General features: G+C 41.0%; 1 protein-coding gene across 1 annotated transcript; it reads right to left on the bottom strand.

Annotated features, from left to right (window-relative positions):
- Positions 1-8,010: 8,010 nt before the first annotated feature.
- LOC147440925 (pentatricopeptide repeat-containing protein At4g21300-like) lies at positions 8,011-11,085 on the bottom strand. Its single transcript, XM_086482724.1, has 2 exons — positions 9,296-11,085; positions 8,011-9,131 (listed from the first exon to the last, which is right to left on the bottom strand). The coding sequence occupies exons 1-2, from the start codon at positions 10,928-10,930 to the stop codon at positions 8,472-8,474; spliced, it is 2,295 nt and encodes a 764-aa protein (XP_086338850.1). The 5' UTR covers positions 10,931-11,085; the 3' UTR covers positions 8,011-8,471.
- Positions 11,086-23,963: the final 12,878 nt, after the last annotated feature.

A 23,963-nucleotide genomic window follows, 5' to 3' on the forward strand; every position in this document is an offset into this window, starting at 1 on the left:
ATAAAGTTATGCATGACATATAGGACCTAAAAAAGGAGGATATGGGGCTAGTTCTTTTATCAACTACTAGGGCTAATGATTAGGCTTGCCAGACAATCCCTACACATGTCCTTACACACAGCTTATAGAGTGATGAAGTGGAGAGAGTATTCTCACATACACAATGTGCAACAAAGTTCCCAATCCAACAACCCTCTCGTTGTGGGATTTTTTTTTACTTAGCACTAACAAAAACATCCCCTCAAAACATTGTACACCAGCATAAGCCTCTCCTTGAACACAAGGTGTGTAGGCACACACAAGCCTCCCTTTCAAACCTAGGGAAAAGAGACAAACTCCCCCCCTACACAAAGAGTGTATCGAGGTCCACAATAGATTGCTACTAAAAAGAGACATCAAGAGGAATTTGTGGCTAGGATTCCATTCAAATTTGATGACTACAAGATAGGCTCTATTGAAACTATGTACACAGTTTTGCAGCACGGTACCTTTCCACTATAAAATTTTATCCAAAAACATTAGAAATTTAATTGGCCTAATCTCAAGTGTCTTGACATAGTACGAAAAACTTATGCTAAACATAGGCTCATTACTCAGCCTCCTAGGAAAAGTTTACAGTTGGCACCATCAATTACAAAGATTTGTGACAAAATATAATTATCGTCTTAAAATTACAATTATTGTTGATTTTTAAAAAACTTTGTCGTAATGGTCCAAATTAATGAAAACAAAAAATTAAAGTGATATTCGGTTAAGCCTTTACTTGATAGCATACATCTTGCATCTCCACCTCTTTATTAGCATCTTCACTTCAACACACAAATGGCACAAATACAACATCATCACAAGAGTTTAATGCATACATATTATAGGATTGATTTAAAAATGCTGGGTAAATAAATAGAAATGGAAGTACAGTGAAGGAATTGAGAAGGGTATGAGTTGGAAAATGAAGAGATTTTACCCCCTTGTACATGATTCTCTTTGACTTTGTGAACCTTCTTTCCTTTGGCTTGAATTTGGACCTTATTGTTGATGAAGTTTAAACTTTAATCTTTGAAGGACCTTGAGAATCGCTAGATGATTGGCCAAAGAGTTTCAAATCATTATTTGGGATGACTAATAGAGCATATGACTTCCTAAAATACCAAATGTTTGCTCTCTAGTTTTCTACAACATAGTCATAGTTATTAGAATTTGGATATGCTCTCCCATGGTGAATTAGGGATTGGCAAAGGTTGAAGCAATCCAGGTTGCTTCCCGCTATCAAAACTTTGTCTTTTAGCATACCACACATTTTGAAACATACTCTTGTATGTTTGCTTTGATGGTAGGCCAATAGAAATATGTTTCTATCCCTTTTAGAGTACATTGAATCCCTCTATGCCCCTCATAAGGAGGAGCATGAGATTCATACATTACTTTCTCACGTAGTGAGTCAGTAACACATTGTCTATTGCCATAGAGAAGATAACCATCTTGTAGTAAACGGTTCTTCCTTCTTCCCTAGTGCAAGGGCTGAAATCACATCTCTAAAATCGGGATCGATAGCGTACTCATCTATCATAGAAGATAGATCATTGTTGTGAGTTGCTATGGATACCGCATTCACTCTCGGTCATCTTGAGAGTGCATCGGCCACTTGATTATGCTTTCCAGCAATGTGAGCAATATGAAAATGAAATTGCAAAAGGAAATTTGCCCACCTCATTTGTTTGTCGGAGAGCTTCGTCTGCGTCATGAAGTACTTAAGGCTTTGGTGATCCATTCATAGAATGAAATGAGTCCCCAATAAATAGTGCTTCCACTAGTCTAGAGCATGTAGAACTCCTAAGAGTTCCCTGTAGCTTATCAAATAGGTCTTCTACCCGTGGAATGGGAAACCTATTCTTGATAGTGATTCTATTTAGTGCTCTATAGTGGACACACATACGATATGTGCCGTCTTTCTTTTGCACTAATAACACAAAATGGAGGTGAGCTAGGCCTAACCATGCCTTTCTCAACCAACTCATGCACTTGCCACATAATATCCTCTTGTTGAGCTTGAGAAACTTGATAAGGAGGTTTATTAGTCAGTCACTCCCTTAGTTGGGAAATTGAGGCTCCATGTCCAAAGCTATGTGGACAAGGAGGATTTCTTCATCTCTCCTCTCAAGCATGAGGATGTAATCCTAGGGGCACCATGGTTTGATTGAATGGCTGCCAATGTTAAATTCCCTGAAAGGAAAATCTACTTTAGATTCAGGGAAAAAGATATGTACATAGATGCTAAGGAGTTGGGTAGTACCATACCCCTTGTAAATAAGCAAGCTTTCAATAAGTCAATAAAGAGCTCTATTTCCGTGTACATGATTTTTGTTAAAGATTCTTTAAATGAACCTAATGCTTTAGCAAAATAAAACATAAAAAATCAAAAGGAATTAGAGTTATCCAACTTCCTCAAGGGGTTCTAAGATGTCTTTATTGACGACATCCCTTGTGAACTACCTCCCAAACGAGGGAATGACGACCATGCACAAAAACTTCTTCCAGGAAGCTCTCCGTCTAATATTGAGGCTCCTTGCCCCTTGAAAGCACCATCAACAGGTAGGACACCTCCCATCTCATAGGCTTGGATGCCTAGCTTGGTGGCCAACTCTGTGGATATGAAATTGTGAGTAGAACCAGGGTCAAAGAGAATGAAAGCATCATGTTCTCTTACCTTTCCCCAAGCATGGCATAGAGGAGATCATTTGTGATGAGCATCCTCTTCTTGAATTTTGACCAAGGTAGCTCTAGGAGGCTCATTACGTGTATTCTTGTGGGGATAAGCACGATAGGCACGCCCTTGCTCCCCGCATTTGAAACAACAGTTATCTTTTTGATAACGCTCTAGCTCTTCAGGAGAGAGTTTATTTTTGCCTTTATAAACTCCCTTGTCCTTAGCTTTGTTGTTATTGGCGTTGCCTTTGAGAACGTTTTCCTTCCCCTTAGGCTCATTACGGTCCTTGTTTTTCGTGGGCTTAAGATTTCTCTTAGCCCCTTGTTGGAAATTGATTCTTGAAGCCACCATGGTATGGTGTATGACCACAGATATGGTGCATGGCCTTTTGGAGTTAATATACTCCGCCATATCCTCAGTTAAACCCGCACAAAAAAAAAAATTGCTCTCCAAAGTCCGAAGACTGTGGCTTTGAGGTGTAAATCCCAAAACTTGTCTACATATTTGTGGATAGATTCGTAGGGAGAGAGCTTCAAGCTTCGCCATTCGGAGAGTACTTTGTCTTTGGCATCGGTAGCCAAAAACTGCTTCATGATGGAAGCTCTTAAAGCTTTCCATGTTCGTGGAGCTTCACCCTTTTCTCGTAGGCTAGACCACCATTGCCTGGTGGACTTTTGAAAATGCATGGCTACATGCATTTTCAAAAGTAGCTTAGAGGACTCCGTGAAGCCCTCATCTCCAAATGCCGCATCAAATTGTTGGATAAAGGCCAAGACTTTGTCCGTAGCACCAAAAGTGCCATCGTAGGTAAGGAAAGAGATGTTCTTTCCTCTTTCTTTGAACTTTTTGAGCTTGGACGACCTCTTCAAGGCGGCATAGAATTTCCTATGGCCTCTTCTTTTAGGCGGTTCAAGAGCTGCACCATCACTTTCTTCAATAGAGGAAGAGTATGAGGAGGATGGAGAAGAGGGTGACCTCTTTCTCACCTTTTTCTTCTCCTCCTTGTCTGCACCATCACTTTCTTCAGAAGAGAAAGAGGATGAGGAAGATGGAGAAGAGAGTGACCTCTTTCTTGCCTTTTTCTTCTCTTGTTTTCTCTCTTCCCTCTTTGAACTACGGTGTATAGAAGTATGCGATGGTCTTCTCTGTTTAGGGGGCATTGGAGAGCGTTTTGCCCGTCGCCTTCATGGAGCCATCTCCGCCGAGGTGGCAGGAGACTCACTTCTTTCTCATTATTTTGGTGGGGGCTCTACCGTTAAAACTTGGGTTCTCCTTTGAGAGAGAGATGCGTCATCAAGTAGTAAATTTTTTAGCCCTTCATACGGATCCTCCTTTTCTTTCCTTATCGGAGAGAGTCCTCTTTTGGAAGTATCACTAGGAGCTTTCCTAGGTACTCTCTCTTCTTGGTGGGGAGTTTGGAGAATACCATGGGTGCGTAATTATTGTAGCACTTCACCTTGGAGGGATGGGTTGCCTAGGGCTTGTAAAAGCCTAGAAACAAGATAGTTTACAAGCATAGGGGCATCATTAGTTGATCTTTCATTAGCAAAATCAAAGCTATCAACATTCATTTCAATCTATTTTCCCTTGTCAACCATACTAGCAAATTTTAGGTGTAAATTTTTAATTGTACTTTGGCACTTCAAAACCTAGTTGCTACTCCTCTTTACCTTCAAAGATAAGCACTCAAGCATCTATACCCATGGATCGAATATTATTAATTGCAAGGAATAGAAGAGAGGGTTCAACAGAGCCAAGACAGCACCAATGCCTATCAATCTTCTAATAGCTCAATAATGGTTAAGCCATAGGCAAGCCCCGTAGGACTCCATTATTAAGACCATAGCTCTCGACATTATCCCCGTTAACTGCATAAAGCAGGCGTGCTTCAAGGATGAAAAATCCCTATTCTACTTACTCTTTTTCAATTAATAACACCAACCATTTGTCGCAAGCTTGAGGACCTCTCTTCTTGAGCAAGAAAAGAGAAACCAATAGCTCTGATACCAATGTAACATTTAATGCACTAGTAACTTGTGTGTAGCGGAAATTGATAACATAGTGAGCGTTTCATTAAGAACAAGTTCCTAATGAGCATGTAGAGAGTACTTAATTTGAGAAAGCAACATAGCAATTTACACCTAGCTAATTTGTCATTGACAACACTTAAAAAGAGAGAGAAATAGAACAATTGAAAATTGAGGACCGGATTTACATGGAGCCGGTCCCCCCTCCATAAAGGCTTTGTATTATAGCTTCTCCCATCAAAGGAGACTTTTGTACAATACAATCTTTGTGTTCCTTAACAAAACTAGTTGGTGCAATAAAGATGGAAGCTTCATGCACCAAATTATGCTTGAAAAACACACCTAGTGTCCCTAGCCTCAGTCCCAAGACCTCACACACCTTCAAAAATGGTGAGAGCTAGTAGGGAATGAGGATAGATTGAGAGGAAGAAGATGTATCTTACGAGAAAGAAGTATTCTCCTCACATAATCACTCTAATAGCATAGCTTAGCTTAGTAATTAGCATGGTAGAAGAGATGAGCATGTCATTGAAGCTTGACTCTTGGTTGGATTTGCATTCCATAGCCAAGAGTTTTTGGTGTAGGCCTCTACTTCCCATTGCTTGGAGAAGGAGATGGAGTTCTTCTTGCACACATGAGTTGTGTGTGTGTGTGTGCAATGTGTTAGAGAAAAATGCACCCCTCTGTCTCTTCTTGATGGACCCCTCTTGCTAATTGCTCATGTTGGCCTCCCATTGGCTCCTGTAAAACTTAGCCAATCACAAATTAGAAGCATAATTGATAGCGTTGTGGCTTGTGTCCCCCTTTCCCCTTTTGTGAGAGCTTTAGGTAATTAAATAATTCAATTAAACTCTCATTGAACCTCTTAGTCTTCTGACCAATAGGAATCAAGCAAGCCATTGGGTTGTTGGATGCTCATTGGACCCCTTGGTAGACTGTCCAATAGTCTTCTAGGGAGCTTAATTCCTATTGGTTCTTTTATCAAGCATTTTTTGAATTGATTATACTAACTTTACTCTAGCCTAATTCTCATTGGTCCACCTCTATAGCCATCCAATAGGATTTGAGGGGAGCTTGGGGGCAACTAGCCTAGGAGCCTGACATGTGTCCAATATTCCCTTTGGGGAGCTTTGGACTGTGTGTGTGTTTCTCTCTCATCCCCTACTAAAAGGGCTCTCCCCCTCCTTCCTAGGGATGTGGAAAGACTTTTTAGTCTTCCCATGACCATCCAATTTCCCCTACTTTGGCCTTTGGACAATTGAATTAAAATTAGGAACCTTAGCCTATGGAAGTTTTAATGGAGCTAAACCTTAGGTCTTTTAAGCCCCATTGAAGTACATTGCTCTTTTGCAGATTGTCCCCCTTTGGATCCTTATTTTTCCTCCTTTGGATCCCTACAAAGATCGGTCCCCTACAGAGATCAGTCTAGCACCCTTACCAATATTCTAGCTTTTGCTCCCCTGGTACTTCCCCATATTAAAGGATCAGTTTAACATGAGAGAATCATTTGGGAGAATTAGATATTAGTCTTTATGACAAGTAATATTCATTATTGAAGGCGGAGAGGAGAAGAAGAAGAAGAAGAGAATTTTAATGTCATAGGAAACTATCCCAAGAGACCTTAAATATATATCCGACAAGGAGAGTTGAACTGAAGACCTATTATTCAAGAGGAAAATGGCATAACCAATCTGCCACACTTGGGTGACAGAAAGGTTATACCATTTTCCGAGAGAGAGAGAGAGAGAGAGAGAGAGAGAGAGAGAGAGAGAGAGAGAGAGAAAGAGAGAGAGTACACTAGCGTACAAATGAAGTAAATACACTTGCTATTAGCTTATTCAAATATGTGTATATAAGCTCTTTTAAAAGTGTTGGCTAGGAATCTAGGGCACACACAATGATTGTGTTACACATAAGGTCACAAGGTAGATGGGGTTGGTTCATTTGACAACTGTAGGGATCCAGGTGTATAATAAAAGTAACACTCATTATTGAAGGCAGAGAGAGAGAGAGAGAGAGAGAGAGAGAGAGAGAGAGAGAGAGAGTACACAAGAGTACAAAGGAAGTAAATACACTTGCTATTAGCTTATTCAAATGTGTGTATATAAGATCTTTTAAAGTGTTGAGCTAGGAATCTAGGGCACATACAATGATGATGTCACACATAAGATCACAAGGTAGATATGGGGTTGGTTCATTTGACAACTAGCACAAATAACTAGGCTTGCCACACATACCCTACACATGGCCTTTGTCCAAATAGATTGGATGAAGGGGAGAGGGTGTTCACACACACACACAAGGTGCAAGAAAGCTCACGCCCCAACACTTTGGCCGATTTATATCGCTTTAGCTGCAAGTCATAATATTGAACTCCAATAAAAAAGCCATTTGCAAGAAGATTCGTGACTAATGCATGTAACTCGCCTTTTAGAAGTAAAGTTGGCCAGATCTATGCTTTGAATAGCCTAGCTACTCAAAACTGAGTAATCTCCGGTTCATCTGATATACTGTCCATACATGAATGGCATGAACACTTGTATGTGAGGCTAAGAATCTCTCTTCTACTTATTTGTGTGCCACAAAGAATTAAACATAATTTTTGGTGCTCTCAAGTGACCTCGATGGAGACAGGGAAAAACCCTAAATTAGCATACTATCAATTTCCTTCACAGTTCAAAGAAAAAAAAATAGTTTCAGAAAGGGAAAACGCTTTTGAAATTCTCCAAAAACTTCATTGTACATGGATCTAGAATCTTGGCAATCTTCATTGGTTAGCAATATAAAACGTAAGCCTTTCTTATGGGACCTCCTTTGGGCCAATGCACTTCGGGGTGATTTGCTGGGTGGTTGAGGCTGAGTCTTCCATTGTCTCTTTGAAATGAAGGTTGATTGCTCTTGAAAGTCGCTTTAACAATGCCTATTTTTTATCATCCCTCCAATCAAAGTTGATGATTTGAGGCTTAGTTGAGGATGAGTCTCTCCCATTTTCACTTCCGATTGCTCTTGAATGTCCCTTTAAAAATACCCATTTTTTTATCGTCCCTCCCATCAAAGTTGATCAACACGAGACAACAGCCACACCAATATGTCAACTTGAGGCATATTTGAGGAGCTATTCCATGTGAGCTTCAATGATAATCCGAGGTCCAATATTTTCAAGAAGGGATGGAATATCGACTACTAAGAAATTGTGGTCGAGACTAGTATCGAAACGCATTTTTGTAGTCTCCTTGGTCACCCATGCTGTTGCTGCAAAAGAAAAAAAAAAAGGGTATGTTGTTTTCTCAATTTGCCACATGGCCAACCCCTTTGTTTGTTTAGGGTGTTGGAAGCCTCTGGCACATTCTGAGTGAAGCAGAGACTCAAAATTCTAGAGAATTATCTTCTTTCATTTGCTTTTCCAGCAAAGAGTGTCCATAATGTCTACTAAAATCTTTCCCACTAGTGACTACTCTGAGTACTCAAGCATGTATAGTCACATGGAATCGCCATTTGTGGGGGACCGGTCACAGCCCCATTCCGTGTGACAGTCAGTTGTAAGGAGACCAAATGAATCTAGGATAAGCCCAAATTCACCTTCAAAGGAAATTGCAAGGTATAGATTCATGGTAATTCCATCATGCATAGAATCAGCCATAATGAAACCTAGCCATTAAATAGGGAGGGGGAGTATTAAGCAATCTAATGCGCACCTGAAACTTCTATTGATAAATGTCCTTGGACAAACCTCTGATGGGTCATCGTTCTATTTCTTCTTGAATACCTCTTTCTCGCATTCGATCGAGAATTTCTTCTGCCTCATCCTCTCTGCCAGTTGCTGCATAGATTTGTGATAGTGCCACATAAGGAGGAGCTTTGTCTGGATAGAAGTTAATCATGTCCTTCCCAATGCGCTCACCACGTTCAAGATCATTTTCGTTTTTACAAGCACCTAGGAAGATGGTCCATGACACATAGTCAGCTTGAAATGGCATGCCCCTTATCACCTTTTCGGCTTCTTCCAATAGCCCTGACCTAGCTAATAAGTCAATCATGCAAATGTAATGCTCCCCTGATGGCACAAGACCATAATCATGTTGCATGGATGTGAAGCACTGGCGAGCTTCATTCAAAAGACCCGAATGGCTGCAAGCAGAAAGTGCACTGAGATAGGTAATATTGTTCGGTACAAAACCGCCTTTCTGCATCCGCTTTAGAAGATTTATGGTTTCTCTGCCCTTACCATGCTGAGAACATACATGGATAATGGTAGTCCATAGTACAACATCCCTGTTATGGGTGGTTTCAAAGACCCCCATTGCATCTGCAAGGCTTCCGCATTTGCCATACATGTTGATGAGGGCTGTTGCAACCACCATATCTTTAGCAAAACCACTCTCAATTGCAAGAGCATGTACCTCCTTGCCTGTGGTCAGGGCACCCTGGCTTGTACAAGACGACAAAATGTTGGAAAATGTATAATTGTCAGGTACTCTTTCTTCTTTCTGCATCTTAGCAAAAGGTGAAGCACTTCCTCTCCTTGCTCGTGAGCAAAACCACTCTCAATTGCAAGAGCATGTACCTCCTTGCCTGTGGTCAGGGCACCCTGGCTTGTACAAGACGACAAAATGTTGGAAAATGTATAATTGTCAGGTACTCTTTCTTCTTTCTGCATCTTAGCAAAAAGGTGAAGCACTTCCTCTCCTTGCTCGTGTTGATTACAAACTGCAAAAACTGCATTCCATAATAACACGCTCTCTACTGTTCGACTATAAAAAACTTGTAACGCTCCCTGCAGGCATCCACACCGCCCGTACATTATGATAAGTGCAGCTGTGGCAGTAACATTCATCTCCAGGAAGACACATGCGTGTATGTGCTTACCTGCTGCTAGCAAGTCCTCAGACACAAACCCATCAAGAATGCAAGTATATGTGACCAAATTTGGGGACATTCCTTCTTGAATCATTTGCTGGAACACATGGAAAGCTTCAATACCAAGGCTATGATGAGTATAACCTGAAATGAATGTGTTCCATGAAATTATATCATGTTCAGGCATCTCATTGAGCAACATCTTTGCAACATCTAGGCGATTACATTTCCCATAGACATTCAAAAGGGTGTTTGATATGGCAATATCTGTCTCTAAGCCCATCAACGTGATATATGTATGGATATCCATGCCCTCTACTAGTGCCTTTTCATTGGCACAAGCAGATAATAAATTTATGAAGGTGGTTGCATCAGGAAGAATCTTCTCTTCCAACATTCGGTAAAAGAGCTTGATGGAATCCTTGCATTTGCCATAGTTAGCATAGGCTGCCAGTATTGTGTTCCATGAACTTGTAAGCTGCTTGGATGCTGCACTGAAATTCGCCTCGGCCTCCTTCAAGTCGCCACCCCTACTATACATGTTGGTGATAGCATTTCCCACATATGGATGTTGCTCAAATTCACTTCCCACGAGCCGTGCGTGCAAAGTTTTGCCAATTTTAGCAAGCGCCTGACACGAACATGCACAGATAATGCTAACAAAGGTGAAAGTGTTGGGAAGGACTCCTTCTTGAAGCATGTTGTCAAAAGACTGAAGCGCATCCTTGTATTTTCGACACTTGGTGTAGAGGGAAATCATACAACTCCATATAACCACATTGCGCATGTTCATGTTATGAAAAATTTGCTGAGAATCGTCCAGGCTTCCAACCTTGCCATACATGTTGACGAGAGCTGTGGCAATAACAACATTATGTTCTAAGACGCTGGAACTGATTTTCACATGAATTTGCCTGCCTACAGTCAAATCACTTTCATTGGTACAAGCAATGAGCATGTTATGCATAGTAGAGTTGTCACCCATCACAGCCTCGCACTGCATTCGTTGAACGAGCTTAAAACCCTGATTGCCTTTGCCATGATCCGCATACACACCAATCAGACAATTCCAAGACTCAAGGGTTTTCTCACCATATTGAAAAAAGCATTTTTCTGCATCATCCAAAGAGGCGCATTTTGCATAAAACTGTACAAAGAGGCTGCATAACAACGAGTTGTGTTCATAGCTGCAATGGACAATGTGATGATGAAGAAATCTTCCATGCGTGAGGTTTTTGGAGTCGCTGCATGCACGGACAAAGTGCGCGAGTGTGTGGAGATCAGGTGGGGAGGAATCCTTCCACAGAATTGGTGTTGATGATGCAGGTAAGAGCTGCCGCATAAGTTCTGGAGGCTTGTACCAGAGCCCTCGAAGAGAAGCAGATGGTCCAACATGGCGATTCCTGTCTCCACACGCGACTGCCGCACCAGAAAAGAAATGCTACAGTTTTCACTAAGGCCGGAGAAGCCTCATTCGGGCAAAAACACCTTTAGCTCTCCCCAATCTCGGAAAAATAAAAAAAAATCTATCAAAACATATTAAGTGCTTTAAGTGAAGGGTGAGTTTAGTAAGTAGGGGTTACACATTGTGAAAAAGAAATGGGAGAAAGAATCTTCAAAGATACTCTCCGCTTTGGGAGTTCCAGTGGAACTGCAATGCGTGCATGAGGATTACATCGAGTTCCACCAGCAGTGCTGCAACACATGCTCTTTCGTTCTCTCACAGTTCTTGAAGGGAGGGGGTTAGCAACGCCTTGGGGAGAGGGAAGGTTTTGTTGTTGAAGGGCGACAGGACGAGGATAGGCCAAGGGAGGAGGGTGCAAAGGTTGTTCGCCTCTCTCTCTCTCTCTCTCTCTCTCTCTCTCTCTCTCTCAATCCGTATGTGCAGCAATCGTGCAGGCATGACAGGAGGTGAGGCTATGCAGAGAAAGTGTGGAGCAAAACAATGGAGGCTAGGCGCTGCAGAGCGATGGAGGCAACGTAGTGCAACGACGCAGGGGGAGCAAGTACGGAGGAGAATATTTGCTGTTAATAACTTCTTTTTAAAGTGGAGCGAGTAGTAGTAGTAATTAGTAAATGAAAAGACATAGTTTACTAAATGAAAAGACATACGAAGGTGTAAAGTAAAAAGACATACGAAGGTGAAAAGTCAAAAGACCTTTTGTATTCATATAAAAAGGTGGTCTACATTTGTGTTTGTATTTGGTCCATGTGCAGAAATTTGTGTAATTAAACTACTATTAGTCTAATTTTTGGGTCAAAATTGAGTCAAAAATGATAATCTCGATTCAAAATAATTCAATTTTGATTAGCAATTTGATGGACGATGGATTGAATGGTATAATTACATTGCTAAGTGCTGCAATTGGAGTTGATTTGACTTTATTTTTTCAATAAAATTGATAATTTTTTTCTATCGTTTATAGTTTTTAGCATTTTTTTGCTAATTTATTACCTAAAATTGCTAACTAGTATAAAAATTATTGAAAATGAAAAAAGTTATTGCAAACGATTAATCCGAAATGTGCATTGCAAATTGGTGAGTCTGCACAAAATGTTTTGGCTTTTTTTTTTTGGCATTTTTGGACATTTTTAGTGTATTTTTGAATCCCCAGTCTCCTTATTTTTTGGATTTTTAATTTTAATTTGTGCTATTCAGTTTTATGTTTGTATATTCTTTTCATGTATTTTATATAAAAGCATTAAAAAAAATATTCAAAGAAAGGCGAAACCTGCTCCGAAGTTCATTGAGCAGCGTGTTCAACAGGTGTACGGGAGGGGGTGTGAGGGAACGAAGGCCCTTTAAAAATCCCGCTAGCAGTCCTATGAGAAGGCGCTCTTATATACACATATTTGAATCAGCTAATAGCAAGTGTATTTACTTCATTTACACTCTAGTGTTCTCTCTCTCTCTCTCTCTCTCTCTCTCTCTCTCTCTCTCTCTCTCTCTCTCTCTCTCTCTCTCTCTCTCGTTTTTGCCCTAGACTCCTCCAAGCACTTGTGCAACTCCCTCCAAGCTGCACCTAGCTTTTTTCTTCTTTTTTTTGGGGGGGGGGGGGGGGGGGGGGGGGATTTATAGCCCTTGCCAGCACGGTAAGGGCAGAATCTGCGCCGCGTGGAGACCTAACAGAAACGTGGACGTGCTATGACCTGATGCTACTCCGCTTGTGCGGCAAATTTCGGCTTCACTGACCCCCGGTTGCCGACAAACCACGTCAATGGTGCCCAAACTTTTGAACGTATGAGAGCAAAAGCAGCCTTTCACACCTTTGAAGGCTTGAGAACCCATTAACAAGCCGCCGAAGACTATGTCAAACCCATCAAGCTTTGGAAAGGGAATCAATTGGATCCTCACCTAACAGCCCGGTCCATACCCCCATTCGCAAGAGCATTCTTGCAACTAGTACGGTCGGCCGCCTTCGGCGGTCTCTCTCTCTCCCCCTCTCTCCCTCTTTATCGCGTGCAAAGGGACTTGTTTTTGTTTTGGACTTTAGCCTTCAGGTCGCAAATTGCAACACGTGTAAAGGGCTCCCCTTTTATGTTAGTGGATGGCAATTGCGCCTAGGAAAGACCCTCTCGTGCCCACTATCTTCTCTAATTCATCCGATTAGGCAGATTCTACCCATTTTTTATAGGAGAGTAGGTCAAAGGTATTTGCTCTCTACTTGATGCAAATTAGTCCAAACCATCTCAGCTAGATATAGCACTTCTATGTGTCTAGCTATTCCTAAGAGGGCACATGGAATGAGTTCAAAGAGAACCAAGCTCTACATATTCTAATAACTACGACTGCGTTGTAGAAAACTAGAGAGAAAACATTTGGTGTTTTAGGAAGTCATATGCTGTATTAGTCACCACACATAATGATTTGAAACTCTTTGTCCAATACTATATCAATTCTCAAGGTCCTTTAAAGATTGAAGTTTAAACTTCATCAACAATAAGGTCCAAATTCAAGCCAAAGGAAGGAAGGTTCACAAGGTCAAAGAGAATCATGTAAAGGGGGTTAAATCTCTTCATTTTCCAACTCATAATCTTCTCAATTCCTTCATTGTACTTCAATTTCTATTTATTACCCCATCATTTTTAAATCAATCCTATTATATGTATGCATTGAACTCTTGTGATGATGTTGTGTTTGTGCCATTTGTGTGTTGAAGTGAAGATGCTAGTCAAGAGGTGGAGATGCAAGATGTATGCTATCAAGTAAAGGCTCTAATCAAACATCACATTAATTTTTTGTTTTCATTAATTTGGACCATTACGACAAAGTTTTGTAAAAATCAACAATAACTGTAATTTTAAGACGATAATTATATTTTGTCGCAAATCTTTGTAACTGATGGTGCCAGATGTAAACTTTTCCTAGGAGGCTAAGTAATGAGCCTATGTTTAGCATAAGTTTTTCGTACTATGTCAAGACACTTGAGATTAGGCCAATTAAATTTCTAATGTTTTTGGATAAGCTTTTGTAGAGGAAAGGTATCGTGATGCAAAACTGTGTACATAGCTTCAATAGAGCCTATCTTGTATTCATCAAATTTTAATGAAATCCTAGCCACAACTTCCTCATGTTGTCTCTTTCTAGTAGCAATCTATTGTGCACCTCGATACACTCTTTGTGTAGGGGAGTGGTTTGTCTCTTTTCCCTAGGTTTGAAGGGGAGGCGTGTGTGTGCCTACACACCTTGTGTTCAAGGAGAGGCTTATGATGGTGTGCCTATACCCCTACAATGTTTTGAGGGGATGTTTTTGTTAGTGCTAAGTGAAAAGAAATCCCACAAGGAGAGGGTTGTTGGATTGGGAGCTTTGTTGCACATTGTTTATGTGAGAACACTCTCTCCACTTGATCACTCTATTAGCTGTGTGGTAGGACATGTGTAGGGATTGTGTGGCAAGCCTAATCATTAGTCCTAGTAGTTGATAAAAGAACTAGCCCCATATCTTCCTTTTTTAGGTCCTATATGTCATGCATAACTTTATTTGTAGTGTAAGCACAATAAGTAATTCTACCGACAAATATTCTTTTTCTAGAAAGCATGATAATATGAGGTAGTCATCTTTTGTTGTAGCTCCACCAACCTGTAGAGGTCGCACAAGCTCTTGGAATCAACTAGAGACATTTTCTAGCTCAAGTTGCCCCTCCTTAACGTGTCAACTATAGAAATTCAGGTCTCTTACCTCCAATTTCAACTGATTAAACAAAATTTCTCCATTTTTAATAGGCGAGTAGGTTTAAGGTTAGTGCTCTTTACTTGGTCCAAATTAACCCAAACGCTCTTAGCTAGAGATAGAATACTATATGCCCTAACTACTCCAGAGAGGGCTCATGAAATGATCACCCACACAAAGAGAACCATTAGACCAGATGAACAAAAGGAACTGAGCTTAACTGAAAGACTTATAAAGATTAAAGACACGTCATGAGACATTTGGAAAAATATATACAACTTCAGAACCAGATTCAAATACAAGAGTCCTAGAAAGATTGATATGAAAGTACAACTATTACAAGGCTCAACACTGATTGCTCTATGAAATAAAAAGCTTTGAGTCAAGAGTCCAAAGAGTAACAATAAAAAAGAGTCCCTAAGATGGCATTAGTGGGTCATATTCTCACCTTCTACATCCTCCTCCCCTTTATTGAATTCTGTCATATACAAATTGGGAGTTGTGAAAGTCTGGCCACCAGCTGATGTTGGGGAGTGTTGGTGTCTGCATTTTCCTTCTAGATTATTTGATAAATGGCTTCTTGATCCAGTGATCCCTTTGTTTTTTTAACATCACAATTTCATAGGGTGTTAGGGCATGCAAAGTCTTTGTGTCGAAATCATACAATGTCTCCTTACCCTTTGTCAGTCTTTCCCTGCCAGCTTATGGAAGATGGATGTAGTCTAGATCCACATAAGTGGGTGTGGCTAAGTAGCTTTGATCCATGATTCAAATAGTATCTCATGTATTTCTTTGAGCCAAGGTTCTGAACTTGCTTTGATAGACAGTTCCTTTCAGGGATGTTTGAAGCATGTACTGAAAACTAAAGTAGTTCATTTGTGTACTTTATCAACTTGCTAACCTAAGATTCCCATTGGGTCGTCATGCCTCTAAAGTTGGTAAGGTCATCTTTGAGCTCTAATACCATTTCCTTCTCTTTAGTGTCCCTAACTTCCATGCCACCCATAGTGCAATGCGGTGTTTATACCATTCTTTGATCTGATCTACAATATAGATATATCTCATTTTATGTGCTAGCTCATTGCAAATCGGATATAGAGATGGATAAAAACTTGGTAGCTCATCCTCCTTCATGGTAGGGCATACATCAAAACAAGAGAATATGATATAGTCTCAATATAATTGACCACAATATGATTCTCTTGATGCATCATTTTTCTAAGGACTTTGACCAAGTGGAATAAACTTTTCAAGGCTTGTTGCTACTCTGAGGTGGTCATTATTGTGAGCTTGCCTCTACTATTGGATGCATTTTTTCCCCATTTTTTGGAGCAAAGCAATTGCTATGTGGTCCAAGACCCTTCTAGCGATCTATATTTTCAACGGTGTCCCTTTGACTTCAAAGCCTAAATATCTTGATGCACCTGCAAGCTGGTCTATTTCCTCTCAAGACTTCTAGTTGAATTCCCAAAATTTGTACATTCATTGTTGTCAGCTTTCATGTTTGAAGATTTCCATTAGTGTCACTCTATATCAATAGATATTTAGATATTCACTAAAGCACTTGGATTACATTTAGATGAGGAGGCAATTGATAGATTTTTTGTTCATGGTAGTTCATAGACTTCCACTACTTCACCATCCTCTTGGCAGCAACACATAACATTTGATACTTCTCCAAATCCAAATAAGCATCATTATCATGTAGGTATATTTGGATATGTGTCTGCTTTTCTTTTCTTAACTTCTTACTCAAGCTCAAAGACATTGATTTAAAAAAAAATTAGAGGTATGATCTGAGTCCCGTTCTACATGGACCTCTCTCCCCTCGTTCTTGTGTGAAAAGACCATCTGCCCACTTATGGACATTAGTCTACTGGTCTAGTGTTTGGTCCTCCTGGCTACTAGGTGTTTGATTTGGCCTACTTCAACCGGCATTTGATTAGGGGTTGCTAAGATTGGTAAGGTGTTTGATCAACTCCACCAACTCCTTGGTTCTTATCTAGAGGATCTATAGTATCATCATCATTTTAATCATCATCTTTCTTTGAATATGGCTCAACCTCTATGATGCCATCCATCCTCCTTCTCATCATCATTTTCCTTGTCTTCCTCCTACTGGCTTGCCTAGATGTGCTATAGTAGTGCTTGATTAGCTAGAGTACTTGTATATTTGGTGGATTTTTTTTCTAAATCTTCTTTCATGTTGGTGATCAAATTTAGTAGATCCTCTAGATTCACAATTAGGTCACCTTCAGAGTTTGTGATATCTACCAAAGTGGTAAATATACTTACCCATAATGAATTTCTTCATTATAGTGTGGACCTCCTTGAAGCTCGCTATTGTCATCTACTTTTGGTCTATCAGAGACGTGCTCTTTTAGTTCTTTGCTGAGATTCCATTTCTCAGCATTGAGATTAGAATTAATAATCTTTAGGTGTTTATTTTGTTGCGGAAACTCTTTAACAATATTTGTGTGTTCTTCTCTTTAAGTTTGAGGATTTAAGTCCTCCACTTGTTGGCATTCAGGTTCTCTTGTTCCAATTGTTGCTTGAGTTAGTCGATATGAGAATTTTGGATGCTAGCGTGGGCTTCCATTATTTGACCTATATCTTTTACAATTGTATTTAGTCATGTGTGGATTTTGGATATGCAACAAATTCCCCTTCGTCCGTCGTGGCCTTGCTTTTAGTGTGTAAAGCCTCTTCCAGTGTAATCCTTGTCATTTGATAGACTTCAAGTGCTTGTTGCAAATCTGAAATTTGCTTCTTATAGACGTCGGTCTGCACTTGTAGGGATGAGCAAAGGGTCTTCTGCAAATGACTCTAGCTATTTGTTCTGGATATCTATGTCCCTTGCTAGGATTTTTTCACTTGCACATCTAACCCTATGTGCATGTGGACAAGCTATCTCAAGTCTAGGGTTCAGGTTAGCTTAGGAAGTGTTTCAACACCTTCATAAGCCTGTGAGCAGGCTGTGCATGTCCAGGCACTTAGGTTAATTGCATGTCCTTTGGTTGCACACATCATAATCATTAGCATGGCATTCAGTACCCATCATGAGAATTTTACAGAGCATACGATCCTTTTTCTTAAAATACACATTTTTCACTTATTTATTAATAAGTGACTTTTGTTGGAAAAGTAGGTAGGGCAAATTGTTAAGGGAATATAAAAGAAACCTAGCGCTAGCAATTTTAGGCAAAGAGACAAAAGAAGTTCCAACATCTTGCAGTGTTCTCTCATCAGCAAGACCGGCATAAGACAGCTTAGCATTTTCAGCCAACAACAGCAGCTAGCATTTTTGGACCAGATCCTCTAGAGTTTTTTGCTACAGATCAACCTGGAGTTTTCAATTTGCATATCAAGCCTAGCGTTTGCAAATTCCGGTGCCAGATCAGCCAAGCACATTAGCGTTTTCAGTTTTCAACACTCGGCCATTGGAGATTTAGCCCCTAGCCTCACAGATCTCACCTACAAGCAGCAGATCCTTGTCATACCGTCGAGTCAGCTAGTGTTTACAGTTTCAGTCCGCTGTTTTCAGATTTCAGCATCTATGTTTTCAACACATCGTCGTCGAGTCGTCTCCATCGCCATCCTTGTCGACATAGTGTCAACATCTAGTAGAAAGTCAAATGTTTGCAGATTTCAATATTTAAGTCCTAGCGTCTTCAATTTTCAGCCCGTCATCGTCATCGTCATCATTATTGTCGACATCGTCGGCAAGTCCATTGCATCTAGACCATTGTACAAAATTTGTGCAATCTATAGCATAGACCTCTCTCACCATAGAGAGGGGGGTCCTTGGAGGAGGGTTTGAGAACCACTAGTGTCGTATTCTTCTCTCTTTCTTTTCTCAGTCTCAGCACTTTCATTCATAGTAGCATTCAGTTTTTTTATGATCATTGCCTCTCTCTCTCTAAAGGAACAAAAGGCTCTCCCTTTCGTAAGTAAAAGGAACCCTTGAGCATAGTCCGGAGCACTTATCTTGAGCAATATCAACATTCACTTCCATTGCACCTTACATTGGTATCAGAGCTTTGGTAGTGTTCTTTATTACTCAAGGAAAGAACCACAAGAAATTTTTTGCTTATTGCGGTCGCACGTAACCCAAGTCCACTTGGGCGTGTCGACTGTTGGAAGGGTTGCAGAGAAATGCACACAGCTTGGAGAAGACGAAGGAAGCTCAAGGCACACAATAGAGAGTGTATTACTTAGTGTGCAATGGAAAGATAGATAGCCCTAGAGTGATGGGCGTATATACAATGCTCGGGGGAAAAAACCTCCTAAAGAGGGAAAAAATGCCCCGGCGGTCCTAGTGTGTTCACACACATCACTACCACATGTATATGGTAACAAATCCCCCCTGGAGTGATGCAGTGTACGAGAGCTGGCACATGAGTAAAAGGAAGTGCCATGCCCTAAGGACATGATCAGTCCACAAAAGGGAGTAAGCGCAAAGCTTTGTGGAAAGCTTCAAGCTTCTCACGAGACAATGCCTTTGTGAAAAGATCTGCAAGGTTGTCCTGTGTTGGCACATAAGCCAAGCTGATCTCTCCTGCTGAGAGCCTCTCCTTGACATAGTGGTAATGCACCTCAATGTGATTTGTGCGAGCATGAAAAATTGGGTTCCTCGCAATTGCCAATGCGCTCTGATTGTCAGTGTAGATAGTGTTGGCAGTGTCCTGTCCAGCACCCAAATCAGCCATAAGGCGTCTGAGCCATACACACTCAACCGTAGCTGTGAAGACTGCCCTGTACTCAGCCTCACAACTCAAAGTGGCCATAGTAGGTTGCTTCTTGCTCAACCATGATATACATGAACTGCCAATCATGAAACAAAAACCACTTGTGGACACTCGCGTGTCAAAACAACCAGCCCAATCTGAGTCCAAAAAAGCATGTAAGTCTGGCGGCAATGATCCCCCCTTGGGATAAAACAAGACAAGATGTAAAGTGCCACTAAGGTAGCGGAAAATCCTCTTGACAGCCTGCCAATCCTTAGAGCCTGGCCTATGCATAAATCTGTTGACCTGTGAGACTGCAAACTGAATATCTGGCCTTGTGTTGCATACATAAATGAGGCAGCCAATAGCAGTTTGATAAAGAGTGACATCAGCAGGATCACCAGCATCATGTAGACTCAACTTCAAACCTGTTTCCATGGGAGTGGCAATAGGTTTGCAATCCTCAAGTCCAAACTTACATAGCAATGTCTCTATGTAACTTTTCTGACACAAGGCAATACCACCATCACACAGCTTAAACCGTATGCCCAAGTAATGATGCAACAGCCCCAAATCTTTCATCTTGAAAGTAGCATTCAAATCAGCCTTAAATTCAGCAATATGTCTCTCATTTGGTCACAGTGATCAGCAAATCATCAACATAAAGAACCACAATGAGAATTACATCACCCTCACGCTTTACATACAATGTGCTTTCTGTTGGATTGTTACGAAAGCCTCGTTTAACCAAATGAGTGTCAGCTTTCTCATACCAAGCACGAGGAGATTGCTTCAACCCATACAAAGCCTTCTTACATCTGCACACTTTGTCCTCTTGTCCTTTTATGACAAAACCGCGAGGCTGCGTTACATAAACTTCCTCAAATATATCACCATTCAAGATGAGCTGCCAATGCACACAGAAAACGCACAGTAGTCATACGACAAGTGGGAGCAAAAGTCTCTTCATAATCAATGCCTTTTTGTTGTGCATAGCCCTTTGCAACAAGTCGAGCCTTATGGCGATCGATCTCACCATCCGGCTTGCATTTCAACTTGTAAACCCACTTCGTACCAATGGCCTTTTTGCCAGGAGGCAAATCACATAAAGTCCATGTGTCATTTTGTATAAGTGCATCATATTCTGATTGCATGGTAGCCATCCAATGGCGAGAGCCTGAACAAGTATGACTAGACAAAGGTGCATCCAATTTACTGTCACGCAAAGTGTGCACCAGCCATTTTGACATACCTCTAGCCTGCTCATTTTCAGCCCTTTCCTCATCAAGTACATCATGTACATCTGCATCAGTAATAGGCTGATCTATAACATTTTCAGAAACCCCCATAGGCTGTACATTTGCCTCATTGGAACTTACATTCGTATTTCCACCACTGAAAAGAGGCAGCAAAGTGTCATAAATGTCCTGTGAGCTTACATTACTGTCTCTAGTACATGACAGCAAGGGTTGAACAGAATCTTCCACCAACACTACATCCTGTGAAATTAGAATACGTTTTGTTTGTGGATGATACAACCTGTAACCTTTGCTTTCAGCACTATAACCAACAAAAATACATTTGACAGCCTTATCATCCAATTTTCTGCGTTGTGTTTGTGGCACCAAAGCATATGCCAAATAGCCAAAAACACGCATGTGCTCAATAGAAGGCTTTCTATCATGCCATGCTTCATATGGAGTAATAGAGTGCAAAGCTTTCGTAGGACACTCGTTTAGTACATAAGTGGCACACATGATGGCCTCAAGCCAAAAAGAATGCGGTAAAGCTTGACTTTTGACCATACATTGTGCCATTTCCGTCAGTGACATGTTTTTCCTCTCACAACACCATTTTGCTGAGGTGTATAAGGCACTATACATTGGTGTTTTATCCCACGACTAGCCAGAAATGCATTGAATTCAAGAGACATATACTCCCCCCCTCGATCGGAACGGAGGGTGCCCATAGTACATTTCCAGACATTTTCAGCCATAGCCAGAAATTGTTTGAAGCACATAAAAACTTTGGACTTCGCTTTAAGCGGAAATACCCATGCATGCCTGGAGTAACCATCAATGAAAGTCACGAAGTATAGGTAATTGACCAAGGACGGAGTTTGCATGGGCCCACAAACATCACTATGCAAACCTGCATGTGGCCCGAATTAAACCATCCTTTGGAGGTGGCAAAGAAGCAACCATATCAGATTTCTGCAAACGCAGCAAACTGGCAAAATTCAGATGACCAAAACGTGCATGCCAAAGTTTTGCATCTGAAATAGCCCTTGAATCTGCAACAGCATTTGCAAAATTTTGTCCACACTTGTCATACAAAGTGAGCTTATACAGCCCACTGCACAAAAGGCCAGATGCAAAAATTTCATCACCAAAACTGAGATCATGAACTGTACATCTGTCATCCACAAATTTGACTACAAGTCCAAGTCTAGCAAGTTCGGATACAGACAAGAGATTCTTCTTGATCCCAGGTACATAAAGTGCATCAACAAGTGTGAAGGAACTTCCATTTGCAGCAGTAAGCACAATCTTTCCAACTCCCTGAACCGGATAAGAGGCATTGTTGGCACAAGTGACTGAATTCCCATGAGGGACAGACTTGAGAGAGGTAAACAATTCACGATGTGTGGTAATGTGAGGTGTAGCACCACTATCGAAATACCACACATGTGAATTTGCAGAAGCAACTGACAAGCATGCATCATGGACAACAAGATTGTAAGTCCACTTTGTGCTAAAAGCCCATTCTGCATCAACATCAACATTACAGTCTCCTTTCATAGAAGACTCAACAATGGCTACATTTGTAGTGGAACCAGCATTTGTAGTGGAACCACCCTCTTTCTTCTTAGCCTCTTTGGCCTTCAACTTAGGACACGACTTGATCAAGTGATCATTAGCTTTACAATAATGGCAACGCATCTTCTTTTTGCCCTTATCACCAGAATTGCCAGACGAAGTGCTGCCAGCAGAAGCATTAGGAACATAATTTTTTCCACTCACAGCAAAACCATAAGAAGTGGTTGCATTACTGTTACCACCCTTTCTTTGAGAAGCAATAAAAGCTTGTTCAACTGCATGCTGCCTAGTCCTTTTGTTTTTGGAAAAGTGACTCTTGCAACAGCAATGTGCATAATGCATCAAACTTGACAACTTTTGGATTTCCTTGGGTCATCAGTCTCCAAATACTAGCAAAAGTCTGGTAGGAATCTGGTAAGGCATCAAGAACAGTCTGCACAAGGGAACTGTCTGAAATGACTTCACCTGCAGAAATAAGTTTCTCATTGATATCCTTGACACTAGCAAGGAAAGTGTCCATATCATCTTCCTCATGCATAATCTTTGACTCCAGCTCTTTACACAGCAAAGCAATTTTAGCCTCATTGCGACTTGCATAAAGACCAGCCAATATATCCCAAGCCTGTTTTGTAGATTTTGTTGAACGGATGTGAGGAACAATGGTGCGCTTCACAGACAACACAATCAATGCATGGGCGTGCGCATCCTTTACATCCAAATGAGCTTATTCTGCCATAGGCAAAACAACTCTAACAACAGCAATCCTTGCGGCAAGACGTGCAACATCCTCAACATCGCCTACATCCTCAGAACCAGGACGTACATCAATGCCCTGCACAATATTCTAGACTCCCTTTGACACAAGAAGAACGTGTTGCATCATATATGCCCACATAGGGTAATTGTCCCCATCCAACCTGTCCTCAGCAGCAAACATCTTGAACACATCTGTGTTGTTGTCAGCCATAGTAAATGTTGCACCTGATGTGAAAACTGCCCGAAAATAGGAGAAACGGAGTGGGAACAACATGTGCTATATAGCACAAACCGTAGAAGACTATAAGGCACCTGTTATGCAAAAGACGGCACTGACAAAAAATTTGCACAAAATGACAAAATAGCCTGTGCAGTACTGCCTGTAGTGGAAACGGAGGCCGAAATGAGCCCAAATCAAAAATCTGAGCAGACCGAGCTCTACAAGGTTACCCGAAATATTTGTTGACCTGCGAACGCTCACCAAAGCTCACTGAAATCGGAGAAAGTGAGCAGGCGTGTACTGGAGCAGTTGGCGACTAAGCCCGTGAGGACGCAACCTGCTCTGATACCAATTGTTGGAATTAGGGTTGAAGAGAAATGCACACAGCTTGGAGAAGACGAAGGAAGCTCAAGGCACACAATAGAGAGTGTATTACTAAGTGTGCAATGGAAAGATAGATAGCCCTAGAGTGATGGGCATATATACAATGCTCGGGGGAAAAAACCTCCTAAAGAGGGAAAAAATGCCCCGGCGGTCCTAGTGTGTTCACACACATCACTACCACATGTATATGGTAACATCGACTCCTAATTGTGGTTTTGAAGAGTGACAGGTAACCCAAGAAAGAAGGGCTTGTCCAACCTGTCCTTGTTCCTCTTTTCACTCATTGAGAGTGGATCGT

The sequence above is a fragment of the Adiantum capillus-veneris genome, chromosome 15 (genome assembly GCF_014529385.1).
Source record: "Adiantum capillus-veneris isolate H3 chromosome 15, ASM1452938v2, whole genome shotgun sequence".
NCBI lineage: Eukaryota > Viridiplantae > Streptophyta > Polypodiopsida > Polypodiales > Pteridaceae > Adiantum > Adiantum capillus-veneris.